The 14639-nt window shown below is 35.4% G+C and overlaps 1 protein-coding gene and 1 pseudogene across 2 annotated transcripts in view; both read left to right on the top strand.

Moving 5' to 3' along the window:
* LOC132544353 (biotin--protein ligase-like) overlaps positions 1-6669 on the top strand; it is a 35026-nt gene extending 28357 nt beyond the window's left edge. For both annotated transcript variants that reach the window (XM_060207937.1, XM_060207936.1), the window contains exons 8-12: positions 741-808; positions 2102-2262; positions 3334-3448; positions 4221-4434; positions 4801-6669. In XM_060207937.1, coding sequence (XP_060063920.1) covers positions 741-808; positions 2102-2262; positions 3334-3448; positions 4221-4434; positions 4801-4969 — 727 coding nt within the window. In that variant the 3' untranslated portion in view covers positions 4970-6669. The remainder of the gene's footprint in view (positions 1-740; positions 809-2101; positions 2263-3333; positions 3449-4220; positions 4435-4800) is intronic.
* A 5519-nt stretch (positions 6670-12188) lies between these two features.
* On the top strand, positions 12189-14375 carry LOC132544379 (protein fem-1 homolog C-like; annotated as a pseudogene).
* Positions 14376-14639: the final 264 nt, after the last annotated feature.

Here is a 14639-nt window from a genome sequence, read left to right as displayed (position 1 = left end):
GTACCTGTGTGTCACCTGTATCTATTTTAATGTACCTGTGTGTCACCTATATCTGTTTAATGTACCTGTGTGTCACCTGTATCTGTTTGATGTACCTGTGTGTCACCTGTATTTGTTTGATGTGCCTGTGTGTCACCTGTATCTATTTGATGTACATGTGTGTCACCTGTATTTGTTTGATGTGCCTGTGTGTCACCCGTATCTATTTGATGTACATGTGTGTCACCTGTATCTGTTTGATGTACATGTGTATCACCTGTATCTGTTTGATGTACCTGTGTGTCACCTGTATCTGTTTGATGTGCCTGTGTGTCACCTGTATCTATTTGATATACCTGTGTGTCACCTCTATCTGTTTGCTGTACCTGTGTGTCACCTCTATCTCTTTGCTGTACCTGTGTGTCACCTGTATCTGTTTGATGTACCTGTGTGTCACATGTATCTGTTTGATGTACCTGTGTGTCACCTGTATCTGTTTTAATGTACATTTCTTTGTACCTGTGTGTCACCTATATCTTTTTGATGTACATGTGTGTCACCTGTATCTGTTTAATGTACCTGTGTGTCACCTGCATCTGTTTGATGTGCCTGTGTGTCACCTATATCTGTTTTGATGCACAGTGCTATGTATTTATGTGTCACCTTTATCTGTTTGCTGTTCATGTATATCACCTACATCTGTTTTGATGCACAGTGCTATGTACTTATGTGTCACCTTTATCTGATCATTTTGTTAACAGGCTACAGTTTTGTGTACCCAGTGGTGCAGGAGTAATTGCCATTCCAGGCAAACAGACGCGAGGCAAAGGTTGGTCATGTTTTTTTAAATACCACAATAATGTGAGGTACAAGTTGTGACTGAAAGAATTGTTTTTAGATATGATATAAATCTATATAACAGGCAAAGATAGATTGGGCTACAGTGGTTTTGTTAAATACCACAATAATGTGAGGTACAAGTTGTGACTGAAAGAATTGTTTTTAGATATGATATAAATCTATATAACAGTATAAAAGTGATGATAAAGATAGATTGGGCTACAGTGGGACACTATAAGTTAATGTTAGTAGGGCTACAGAGACTTGTGAGTTAATGTTGGTAGGGGTTCAGGGACATTGTGAGTTAATGTTGGTAGGGGTTCAGGGACATTGTGAGTTAATGTTGGTAGGGGTTCAGGGACATTGTGAGTTAATGTTGGTAGGGGTTCAGGGACATTGTGAGTTCATGTTGGTAGGGGTTCAGGGACATTGTGAGTTCATGTTGGTAGGGGTTCAGGGACATTGTGAGTTCATGTTGGTAGGGGTTCAGGGACATTGTGAGTTCATGTTGGTAGGGGTTCAGGGACATTGTGAGTTCATGTTGGTAGGGGTTCAGGGACATTGTGAGTTCATGTTGGTAGGGGTTCAGGGACATTGTGAGTTCATGTTGGTAGGGGTTCAGGGACATTGTGAGTTCATGTTGGTAGGGGTTCAGGGACATTGTGAGTTCATGTTGGTAGGGCTACAGAGGGACATTGTGAGTTATTGTTGGTAGGATAATATGGGCATTATGAATTAGTGTTGGAAGTACTACTGGGACAATGTGAGTTAATGTTGGTAGGACTACAGAGACAATGTGAGTTAATGTTGGTAGGATAATAGGGGCATTGTGAATTAATGTTGGAAGTACTACTGGGACAATGTGATTTAATGTTGGTAGGACTACAGAGACCTTGTGAGTTAATGTTGGTAGGGCTACATGGGCATTATAAGTAAATGTTGGAAGTACTACTGGGACATTGTGAGTTAATGCTCGTAGGATAACAGGGGACAGGGGTATTATGAGTAAATGTTGGAAGCACTACTAGGACAGTAAATGTTGGGAGGGCTACAGGGACATTGTGAGTTAATGATAATTGGTAGCTCTTCTGAGATAGTGGCTTAAATTATCATCGGTTAAAATACAGGGATATAGAAATATTTCGAGTGAATGTTTGAAGAACTACATGGAAATTTTGATTTAATGCAAGTAGCCAGTACTTTTGAGTTTATGTTGTTACAACAACATGGATATTTTAAGTTCAATACTTTGTACACCTATATCGATTATTTACTGTTGTAGGCCGTGGTGGCAATGCCTGGCTTAGTCCTGTGGGCTGTGCCATGTTCTCTCTCCTTGTCAGTGTACCTATGGACAGTCCTCTTGGCCGACATGCATCCTACCTCCAACACATCACCTCACTGGCTGTCGTGGAGAGTGTACGCTCCCTTCCAGGTTACCAGGTAAATACAAGACATCCTTTCAATACTGGGATATTGGATGAATAGGAAGTTAAATTATCTATAAATTTTGTGGAAAATCTACTTTCCATAACATATTCTCTAATGAATACCTGATTAACAGTGAAGCCAGGATGATAACCTAGTGACCTTTTATGTACATTTTGTATATTCCTTGCATGCATTCAGTAATAATCTCATCGCTACAAATGTCGGAGAGTGGATATAGGGATGTTCCAATAGATAACACATGGCATACATAATGTAGGAGTTATACTTGTCAAACTTCACACGCTCATAAAGGACCATTAGATCTTAGACTTGTTCCATTTCTCATAGTTGTAGGGTTGGGGTCACTGTAACTACTGTTAGTAAATCTTTATCAGAACTCTTTGTAGTTTCATTCCTGAAAGGATTTCAGTCAAATTTTGTATTTATGTAAAGAACCATAATATAATAATTCATTGCTTAATTTAAGTTCAAAGTTGTCCAGGTCCAGGTCAAAGTCACCATTACTATTTTTAGAAAAACCTTGTAACTACTGCTGGTACTCTTAACCAGTAACTTCATAAATTACTTGAGAGATTTTGATTAATCTTCACACTCTTGATCATCATCTTTCTTGATTACTGAGCTTAAGTCATGGTGGAACTGCAGTTATGGGATTTGTATCATTAACAATGCCTTGTTATTGAATAACTTCGGCTTACACATTATGAATACCATCAATGATTTTGTTTGATTACTATGTTATATATAACCTTGTTAAGGAAAGGATATTGTAATCTGGTTAAGGAAAGGAGTTTGTAACCTAACCTGGTTAAGGAAAGGAGATTATAACCTGGTTAAGGAAAGGAGATTGTGAAATGTGTAAATCATTACTGAGTAGGCTTACATTTTATGAATACCTCAATAAACAAATGTTGATATCACAGCTTCTGGTGTACATAATTATTGTTACTCGGAATTGTGTCATGACAGACAAGTATAATATCAAAACACTAGTTTAACCAAATTTGATATTAAAAATCATGTTATCCTTTCAACAGTTTCTGTTATATGATATACTTCTAGGACATTGACTTAAGGTTGAAGTGGCCAAACGACATATACTTTAGTAACAAGATGAAGCTTGGGGGAGTCGTTATTAAGTCAACCATCACTGATGGTGTTCTTCAAGCAAACATTGGTAAGTATTCATTTACTACAAAGTGTGACAAATCAAATCATAATTACTGAGATTGAGAAGACTAAGGAGTATTTTCATGGAACCAAGAACTGGCTGTAGCTTGAGAAATTCTCTAATTGTAGGTGACTTGTAATTTTGTATGTACATTCAATAGATAGTGGACCTTAAGTGAGTTTCAATTTCATGTGGAATTTATTTACCAAGTTCAATGATTTCATAAGAAAGACAAATTATTTAGTGGGTTTTAGTAACTCCATATCACATGGACATGAGTATGTGATTCTGTTTATCTTATAGCACAAATGAAAAACTTGAAAACTTAAATAAAATTCTCAATAATTGAAGCAGGCTTATTTCAAATTGGATGGGACAGTTTTTAACTACTGACACAATTATGTGATAACATCAAGACGTGACTTATTTAGATATTACAATAGAGGTTATTGCAGATTTTTCTTATGATATCTAAGACATGGCCAGTGATGTGACCCAACAGGTCAGTTATGGAATAAAATCTACTCTAACATTCAAATTCTGATTGTTGCTCTCTTCAATGAGACTTTGTTGCTGAAAATGTTTCCTTTTGTGTTTTAAGATTTAGTTGTTTTAGATCAGGTAGTCTGTCACTGATATATAAGAATTAATGAAATTAGTCCCTCAAAAACCAGAGACTCCATATCAATAGAATTTTTTGTAGTGTGTCAATAAACTTTAAAACACTAATAAATTTTAGTGGAAAAAAGAAATTAAATTTTGTGTTATTTTGTACTAGGTTGCGGTTTTAATGTCAGCAACAAGAATCCAACAATTTGTATCAACGATCTGATCGAGCGCCACAACAACGAGACAGGAAACACACTGGATCTGTGTAGTAAAGAACAATTGGTAGGACGTACAGTGTCCATCATAGAACACCTGATCAACCAGTTCCAGACTGAGGGTGAAAGCAAGTTCCTCCAACTCTACTGCCAACGCTGGCTACACAGGTGAGGTGACCCTGCAAAAAATGGCTACTCCAGATAGAGATACCGCTGATACATATACTGGCTTGTCATGTATCAAATGTTACAGTAACTAATGTCACTTTTATTTTCAAGGATAGAGTAACAGGGTGTTCTTCACAATTTCATAGATTTAGTACATGGTTCAGAATTTGAATTTTTGAGATGCTGTTTTCATAAATATTAGTACAGACCTTTCGATTTCAATGAAAATCCTCCAATACAAGCTTGAATAATAGGACTATTGAACAAATCATAACTAAGAAATTTTCATACAATCTATTGAAATACAAAATCCTGTGTGATATCTTTCTCCACCTTAAGTCTGTGGAATTATATTGATCTTGACAGTGGCAGTCGTGTGCATCTAGAGGAGGAGAATATTGATGTAACAATACAGGGCCTGGATGAGTACGGCTATCTGGATGTGATCGCAGATGATGGAACTAGACACTCAGTACAGCCTGATGGAAACAGCTTTGACATGATGAGGAATCTGATCTCCATGAAGACTCGTTAGAAAATTTCACCAGGAAATGATTCATTCCATGAAGAAATGGCAATAAAGAAGACTTCCATACATAATTTAGATATTAATAAATTATGGAGATGTGAAGGATAGTCGAAGAAGATATATAGAATATGTATTTGTAATTTAAAGTTAAAGGAACAGTACATATATTACTATTTAAAAGTAGGACTGAAGATATTGCAGAACTCCACTTTAGCCAAGAAAAGCTTTAGCCAAGATCCTACACAAGTATTGGTGGATACACAGAAACCTCACACAAAGTCTGTATAGTACAGTGTACCAGATCAGAGAGTTAGATGAATGTGTGGTAATTCTACATTGTGATTGATAAATAAGAGCTGTACTTAGCTGTTTTGAATGGAGAGTTAGATATCAACCGATACTTAAAATTAAAATCAGGATATCTCTGAACATGTAATTACACCTCTCCAGGATTTAATTACAGCACAGGGAATCTTTATGAAATTTTATGAACTTTTAAGATGTGTGCCTGGACAGACTCTGAATGTGGTTTGAAATAATTTATAACATCATTTGTTGCACCTGTAGGACTCTACAACTTGTGATGAGACTGTTAATGTTTCAAGTTTACCATGAACAGCATTTATTTTCTGATGTCAAATATGACTACATTTAAAAAGCATTTCTGTGAAATATAAATTAGTTACATGCGTCCTTTTTGATAAAATATTCATTAACAGAATGGACCTCAATTCCTTTATGATATATACAAAGTATGTATCAAATTAGCACTGACATTTCTTACATTATCTGAAAAATCTTTTACACTTTAACAATTGTAAATGTTCTTTAATATATATGCAGCAAAACATCTAGAGGAAAACATTTTCAAAAAAACACAGCAAATAAGTCCAACAATTTAGTTTGGGTTGATCTACAATTTTTTCATATATATATTGTCATCTTATTCATAAAATTGAATGCAGAATAATTTTGTAGCTAGCAAAGACATTTTTTTTCATTCTTTTTTTATTCAAGTTGCCGAAATAAAATAGAAAAATAGTGAAATTCCTTGGAAAGTAGGTATCCTCAGGTAGCAAGAGGAACCTTCAAGCACAATTAATGATTTTGATTGGAATATCAACATTTTGTAAATTTTGTGCATTAATAGGAATTTTGTGGATATGATATTTGTTTTAATTTCCTACACCAGCTTTGCCTTGCTTGCAGTTCATACCACAGCTTACCTTTGTGTACATGTTAATATGTAATGAATTTTTTTGCATTTTGAAAACTATTTACATTACATGGTCATATCTTTTACAGTTAGTGAAATGTTTAACAGTTAAGTGTACATGCATTAATTAAAATGAAGTGCTAATTATATCTTACTTACAGTAAAATGGTTGTTGGTGCCAATATGCAAAATGAGTATGTTTATTTACTCATTGAATAGAAATTTGTATTGACTTAATTGCTATTCTTATAATTAAAACACAGTAAAATATGTAATAAATGGATGCTATACTTGTGATATATATGCTTTTGGGTTTATCCTTTGGAGTTTTTTTTCACAAATATGTCTCTGTAATACATTTACACTTTAAACATACGATTTCCTTAAAAAATAGTTTGTCAAGGAAAAAAGAGAAAATGTTCTCTGTGTAAGCTATTGAAATGATGAGTTTGTTACGAGTTATTGATTTGTGAATAAATTTCAACACACACAGTGTCTTTGGTTTATGTTCAGTCAAAATACCACCAAATAAAGGTCACACAATTTGATCTTTCACTACATGCTGGTTTTACGAAATTGAATAAATTTCATGTTTGATAGTAGAAATATACCAATTCATGTGATTTTTTTTTTTTTCTTTTCTTTTCTTGAGCTTTAGAAGTTTTCTAGCTCTTTTGAATAAGGATTTACTTCTCTTTACTGGTGTGCTTGTTATCAGCTCCAATGGAAAGAAAAAGAGACTTGGTGTAAAACTTTTAGATACTTTGTGTTTTGATCAGGAAATTGAAGCAATAATTTGTTACATTGAATTTATTTTTTAACTATGTATGATCACTGTGTAACTCCACTATATTTTATCATGCTAGTAAAACTGGTGTAGCCAAAATTGGCTTATGATATTCATCATCTTGTCACGTCTGTTACTTTTGATTGCTGAAAATTTGGTATCGCTCCTAAATTACATTTGAACGATGTGTTTTATACACAGGTTAACCATGTCAGTCATTTCCTGAAGATTTAAGGTCACTAAGAGGTTATTCCCTGTGAACAGTTTCCCTTATATCACTGATAACTCCTCAAGGGACCCACAAGACTCTGTCATTTCAGTCAATAACAGTGTAATCTGGTGGGTGTATGTTGCTTCTACTCAACACTACTGGAGACTCACCTCAGCCAGGTTGAGTGTATGCTTACCTTACATTCTCTAAAATATATGTTTAAAATTAAAGTTGTGTATATATGCATAGGAAAATATGCTTCTGTATCAGTTATGGTTACGATGTATATACTTAACATACAGAAAACGAAACACACCTGATACATGTAAAAATAATTACCTGATAATTACATATAGTGAACATTAAATGTGATAAGTGGTATTATATATGGTATTTATATAGGAAATGATGATTAACCTCTCTCTAGAAATCAATTTTGTAAAGTTTGTCATATCAAATCTTTGACATATCTAAGTTTAAATTGAATTATTTCATGATTGTGAACTATTATGTTACAATTTAATTTGAATTATATGTGATTACTAACTCAGTTTTCGCAAAAGTGATTATTCTAAACATTACTCCATGCACTAAACAAGTTTTGTTGTGTCAGGAATGAGGATAAGCCATTTCTTTGTCAAGTAACTTTAACTTCATGCTATTATTACCACATCATTCAGGTTTGATTTCTCATTTTCAGTCTTATGCATACAACAGTATTGTTATAGTAATATTTAAATTTTGATGGAAGCGTTTTTGCTGCTGAAAAGAAAAAAGCTCACTTGCATGCATTTGTGAGAGGACATTTCAACAGTTTAATTGCAATAAAATTCAGCCGCATAATTCTGAAAAGGTTGATTCTACAAACATATTTTTTTGTATATAGAAGAAAGATCCATTTGTTAACATTTCTGGATACTCACCATGACACTCGCTCTATCAACACCTCATGTACAATGACAATAGTATGGTTAGCTAGTCTGTAAAAGTCTATAGAATCAGACATCTCATTTTATTTACATCATAACAAAAGTTCTGTCATCAAGTTGACTGAAGTTAAAAAAGGAATTTATTTAGTAAAAAGGTTGCTGTAGGTCTGTCAACATTAAGTGCAATGATGAAATTCGGTCACAAGAACCATAAAAGCTTCTGTTTATGCAAATGTTTTATGAGTTTATTCAGAAATTTGAAGAGGTTGTCACAACGACTATTTATGAAACAACAACATACAAAGGATTTAAATTTAAAGTATGTATTTATATAATGTTTTCTAAAACAATAGTACTCACATTCCTTGCATACAAGCTAATGTACATGTAATTTCGAAATATTGACAAAGAGGGTAGGCCACCCAAACATTTACATGACTTATTAATAGTATCCTTATATGGCAAGTAATATATACAGTCGTAATACTATTGAGTTGATTGACTGTAAAAGCACCTGTGACGTACGCCGTAATTCTGGTGGAATAAAGCAATATCACAACGATGATAGAACTCAAGGACCATGTGGCAAAAAAAAAAAAAAAAAACCTAACCATGGAGATACCGTCCAACAATATCACTGGAAGTTCTATTATTAACTTTAAAGTCATGAAAACATGCTACAATATAGGGATAGGAAACAGGTCTTTCCTTTCCCTGAACTGTCACTAAAACTACACCAATACGTGTAAATAATACGGTAGTGTGTTTATTCAACCAATGTTTAGGAATTTTGTAAAGATTTGCTGTATTTGGCATAAGTGTATTTATATGTCAATAAATGTGGGTTGACAACTCTGTTTTTTCTGTATTTTTTATTGGATATGGAGAGAATGTGTAACGGTTACGTACAGATAAGGAGGTGGAGGCCAGTCCATGATAGGTAGGTAAGGATGATAATTGTCTCTATGTTAACCATCGCTATCAAATTTGGAAATTTTCACATTTACAAAAAAATGTCGACCAGAACATTGATTAATCACTTATCCATTTTTGAAGATTTAGTCAAAACTGTGGAAATGTTAGAAAGGAAATAAAAAAAAAAAAAAGGGGGGGGGGGGGGGGGGGGGGGGGGTGGATGAGGTGTCGGTACAAAGTTGTCTGAATTCATTGCATCTAACAATTACACACTTGTAAAACTATATGATGGCACAGTCATTGTGTTTTAGTTAGAGTTAACTCCCTTACACTACGTATAATTTTTTTTCATGTACAAAACGTTATTTGTGAAAGTATATTCCAAAATTTCTGACATTGAATGTATCATCAGGAGTAAATTTTCTTACAATAAGTGTATCATCAGGAGTAAATTTTGATTTTTGGCCTATGATAGGTTCAATGTCGATGTGGGTTCCAAATGCATATAGTTTATCTATTTTTACTTCCAGGTTTTTACAACATTTTGTTTACTTTCGGTTTGACGTCGCGATGGCCGAACTGGTGTGAAATCCGAAGGTAAGTTAACTTTTTTTTTCACATCGGAGTAGAAGAGCTTAGAATCTATATTCAAGTCCGTGATGTAATAGAAGAGAGAAATGAAAAATGCTCTGTCCTCGTAGGAGCTTGAATAGGCTGCTTTCACTCAAAAGGTGTGAATTCCACCATCCGAAAGCAGTAATCAAGATGACATGTCCTGACAGCTTTTACACTATTTTCTACTTCCTCTTTCACTGTCTCATTATTACCATAATCCAAAATTAAATTCAAGGAAACCAGGACAAAATAGTAAAAAAAGAACGATTTACACGAAGACTCATGAAAAAGTACAAAAAGAATAAAACCCAATGTTCCGGAAGAGCAAGTGGCATGTGCTTCATCGACGACACCCGTCATGTAAACCTTGATCAATCCAGGTAATATTATGTCCTCAAACGAGAAGAATAAGGTATACAACAATGTAATCGTCAAGTAAACTAACGAACATCAAACACTGTCCGTTTCACATTGCACAAAGAAATATAAGACAACCGTAAAACGCCCTATCAATTTTCATCAGTCTGCATCGTATGAAACCAGTATTACGAGATTATCCGTCAGTTTACGACTTCTTGCACGAAAATCGTGATAATGGGAAAAGACCCCTGAATATCGAATCAGCTGCTATATGTAAAAAATATATATGTTGGAGATGCAGGGATGTTGGTATCCTGAAACAGAAAATTCACAATAGCGAAATTGAAATAATCACATTTATCATACAGCTTGGTGGAAAGCTGTCCATGTTTGCTTTGTTGTAGGAAAAGATAAGCGGCTGATTTAGAAGAGTCTGTCGTGTCTTTAATTTCCAATGCTGGTTGGTACAAGAGATGGACGTGGTCAATAAATTTCTTGGGTTTATCAAGAAAAGACGTCATCAATATACCTGAAAGTTAAATTGTGTCTGTTTTGATAAGCTCTTCAATAGATTTAGCCTCGTATGAAAACAAAAAAACAAGTCAGCTAACAGAGGGAGAAAATTAGTTGCCATAGATATTCCAATTGTCTGTCGGAAGTTTATGCCACCAAGCCCGACGAAGATGTGGTCAAATAGAAAAAAGACAGCCCTCTCACAACCACAAACCATATTCTAGTTCTATTGTAAGGATATTACATATACAACAACATCAATTAACTAATGGTAAGCAGTAATCGGAAACGTCCTGTGGTCACAAGGCGGACACTATACAGTTATATTAATGGGAGATTCCACTAGGCGATGCTACGTACTCTCAGCTTCCACGCGTGTAAATTGTGTAACATTTACACATGCAGTAATTGTTCTACGAAAGACATTTTGACAGGACTGCTATAAAAGATAAGGTGTGCTCACATTATCAATACATTTAAGTGTGTTTTTCGACTCTCTATGCACGACAATGGGTGCAATGGGAACCACCACTAAGACAAAAAATAAAATCATGGATAGATTGTTAATTCCATTCTGACTACTAAGAGTGGAGTTGTGTCTGCAAAACAGACCAGGTTCCATTTTATTCAAATAAATAATGACTTTAAAGTTTCTTAATATGTTATGTATATGTCGAAGGCCAATTTTTAGGATAGAGCAGTCGCATGTTTTTTTTTTTTGTTTTTTTTTGTTTTTTTGTTTTGTTTTTTGTTTTTGTTTTTTTGTCGAGTGTTGACGTGAATACACAATGCATTTTCAGTTTCCCTATTGTAAATGTTCCATTTCTTGATAGTAATAACCCAGCATCCTCAACCTTTAGTGTTTATAGGCCTGTTCCCGTTATCACGATTTGCGTGCATGAAGTCGTCAAGTGACGGGCAATCTCGTAACACAGGGTTTCAAAAGATGCAGGTTGATGAAAATTATGGGGAAGTTTTCCGGACGTCATGGTGATTTCATTGAGAAATACTCTATTTCTTTGTGCGATATGAGAGTGGACAGTTCGATACTCGTTAGTTTGCCTGTTGGGACCGTTTTTGTATACATTGTTCTGATTTACTTGGATTGACCAAGGTTTACATGGCCGGTGTTGTCGATGAAGTAAAAGATGTTCACTCTTCCGGAACACCTGGCTTTATTCTCTTGTACTTTTTCAGGAGGCTCTGTGTAAATTTTCCATTTATTCATATTTTGTCCTGGTTTTATGTAATTAGAATTTAAATTATGGATATATTTTCATGTTAGTATTTTCTTGTTGCCGTTTTACTTGTAAACTTTAAAGTTTAGAAATATGCCCAAATATCGATTAAAGATAAAATTATTTTAGGATAAGGTCCATTATTCTCCCACCAAGTAAGGTCTATTGTACAATATATGTGGATGGTGCTTCTAAGTAATTTGTGTATTCAACCATGTTTTATATACACCGGTTTATCAACAGCGTATTTTGTTTATTCATTATGGAATACGGATAGGATTGACAGGTAGTTCGTATTTAGGTGGTCAGTGTTTCATGACCAAGAGAAATGTTTGATTTAATTTGGACTTATAACTATGTGCATTGCACTTTCCTTTACAGAGTTTACCTGGCTTGTTACACACAGAAAACAGCCCGATAAGAAGAAGCCGTTATAGTAACATGGAGAAGCAAATTCTTAGTAAAGCGAATCAACTCAGTTACAGTCCGAGTGATGCGAGTTTGAAAGTTAAGTCATTTATCAGCTGTAAAGACTTAGAAGGATTAAAATTGTATTTGAATCATTTTAGTAAAGAAAAACAAAGTACGATAATAAATCATGTCCAAGATGAGCAGGCGCCATTTTTTCACGCATGTTTGCTGGGTAAAGTAGATATAGTGAACTATATGTTGACCGAATGTAATGTTGATACTGAATTACGAGGTTTATATGTACTAGAGACAGAAAATTTCGAAGACCGAGTTACTCCCCTTTGGGTCGCCGTGGGCGAACAATTTTTCCCAATAGTGAAACTCTTAGTAGAACACGGGGCTGATATTCATGCTGACTCTTCCACATACTCGACTCCTGTGCGCTGCGCGTGCTACCTCAATAATCTAAAGATAGTTCGGTATCTTGTTGAAAACGGCGCCAATATTCATCAGCCAAATGTGTACGGCAGCACATGCCTGATAAATGCAACCAATGGTCCTGTAGAGCTCTGTGAGTTTCTGGTCAGTAACGGCGCATCTGTAAATTCCACAACGATAGATGGATACACAGCAATGTTTCACGCCATAGAATCTGATCGGTTTGATTTAGTCAGGCTTTTCCTTGGGGCCGGTGTATCCCATTTCATAAAAATTACCACAGAGGTCCACATCCTCCATCAAGCAGCAATTCAAGGGAACCAGACAATATTCGATTACATCAGGGACAATACTGTGATGAAGCTGTCACGATTGGTAGAGGGGTACGAACTGCTTGGCGCATCCATGATTGATGACTTCGATGATATTCCAAAAGGACTGCAATTTTGGGAAAAAGCAATGGACTTGAGGTACACTAATCCGAAGGCACCTCTCACAAAAGCAATCCCAGAAGAAACTAAGCAAGTGTATAGATTCCATAGAGAAACTGCAAATCCTGAAGAGTGCAGATCTCTGATAACTTCGGATAAGGACAAAATTTACATGCATGCATTGCTTGCCCGCGAAAGGATCCTAGGTACGAGGCACGAGCAGACAATAATTAGGATTTGGAACAGAGGGGTAACTTATGCTAATTCCAATCACTATCAACGTGCGGTCGATCTCTGGAAATATGCGTATGGCGAAATGAGACGATGGCTAGCAGCATCTGACGAAAACGTCGTATCAGACTTACGCAAGTTAAAAGATCTCTTCGAGGAGATGATAAAACTGTCCTCTTCCGGACAAATCAACGAGAAGGTAAAGTAGTTGCGGTACAACAATTTTGAAATATTTGTGTCGGATCTTGTTCTGTTATCTATTATCATATCTTATTATTCATACTCCTTCACAAACACGACAACAGCCATTGAGGAATCCTGTTAACATTTTCGTCTGTAGTGAATAGTTCCATTGACTTTGCGAAATTTTAACAAATAGCAAATTAATGCAATTGATTTACTTTTAATAGGATATTTCGCTTAGATCGAACTGTTGTCCATCAATGTCTCTGCAATTTCTGTGTGTTTGTGTGAGGGTGTGGGTGGGTGGGTGGGTGTGGGTGTGTGGGTGTGTTAAATTATATCAGGAATATCTATTTGTGGTAGAAAATTGTCATATTGAATGTTTATATCTCACTAAATTACATTATATGGATATTTTTGACAGGTACAGGCTAGCGATATTGTAGATGTGTTTGGCATGGTGGTAAAACAAATCCAGGATTTTTCCGGAATACTGGCAGTTCGGCCATTGCAGAAGAATACATTTGAAAACTTCAGATCGCTCCTTGTGATCGCTATTGATTTTATACAATTGTTTTACTATTCGGAAGGACAGGATGCAGAAAAAGAAGGTTTCACTGAAGAAGTAAGGCGAGTGATTGTACTCAACCCAGAAAGTGAACAAGGTAAACAGCTTCTACTTTTGGCATTGATGGTGCTTTCTGACAAAATGGACGCTATTGTCCCATCCCTTGATCTCTAAAGCAGGAGCATATGTGAATATAACTGACGAAGCGAACAACTCTCCACTTCACCACTGTATTACATAATGGAAGAAACAGGCAGAGGCACCATGCTGATGGAACGTATGGAAAGCGTAGACGCTCAGAACTGTGCCAAGGAAACACCATTCACATTCCTTCGGGAACAGGGATGTGTAATATCTGGCAGCTAGGATGGCGAACACGAACAGTGTGACACCTACCAACATCCGCAAAGATAAGATTTTAATTCTACATGAGGTGCTCGATTTTAGGGATCGCTGGTAAGAGACTTTATAAAATAGGTGAACGTTTTGGTGCACTAAAAGCGCGATCTTGTAAACACGATTACCATAAACACAGAATAACAGAGTTGTTGAAATTTAGCGGTATTCCAAATGTGAAAGTAAAGGTGACACATATAAAATTTGGTAATAGTTGAACGATCCATTTTGGAG

The sequence above is a fragment of the Ylistrum balloti genome, unplaced genomic scaffold (genome assembly GCF_031769215.1).
Source record: "Ylistrum balloti isolate Yb309-2 unplaced genomic scaffold, AGI_CSIRO_Ybal_v1 Utg369794, whole genome shotgun sequence".
Taxonomy (NCBI): domain Eukaryota; kingdom Metazoa; phylum Mollusca; class Bivalvia; order Pectinida; family Pectinidae; genus Ylistrum; species Ylistrum balloti.
The sequence above is the reverse complement of the archived record's forward strand: the minus strand, read 5'-3'. Positions and strand labels throughout refer to the sequence as shown.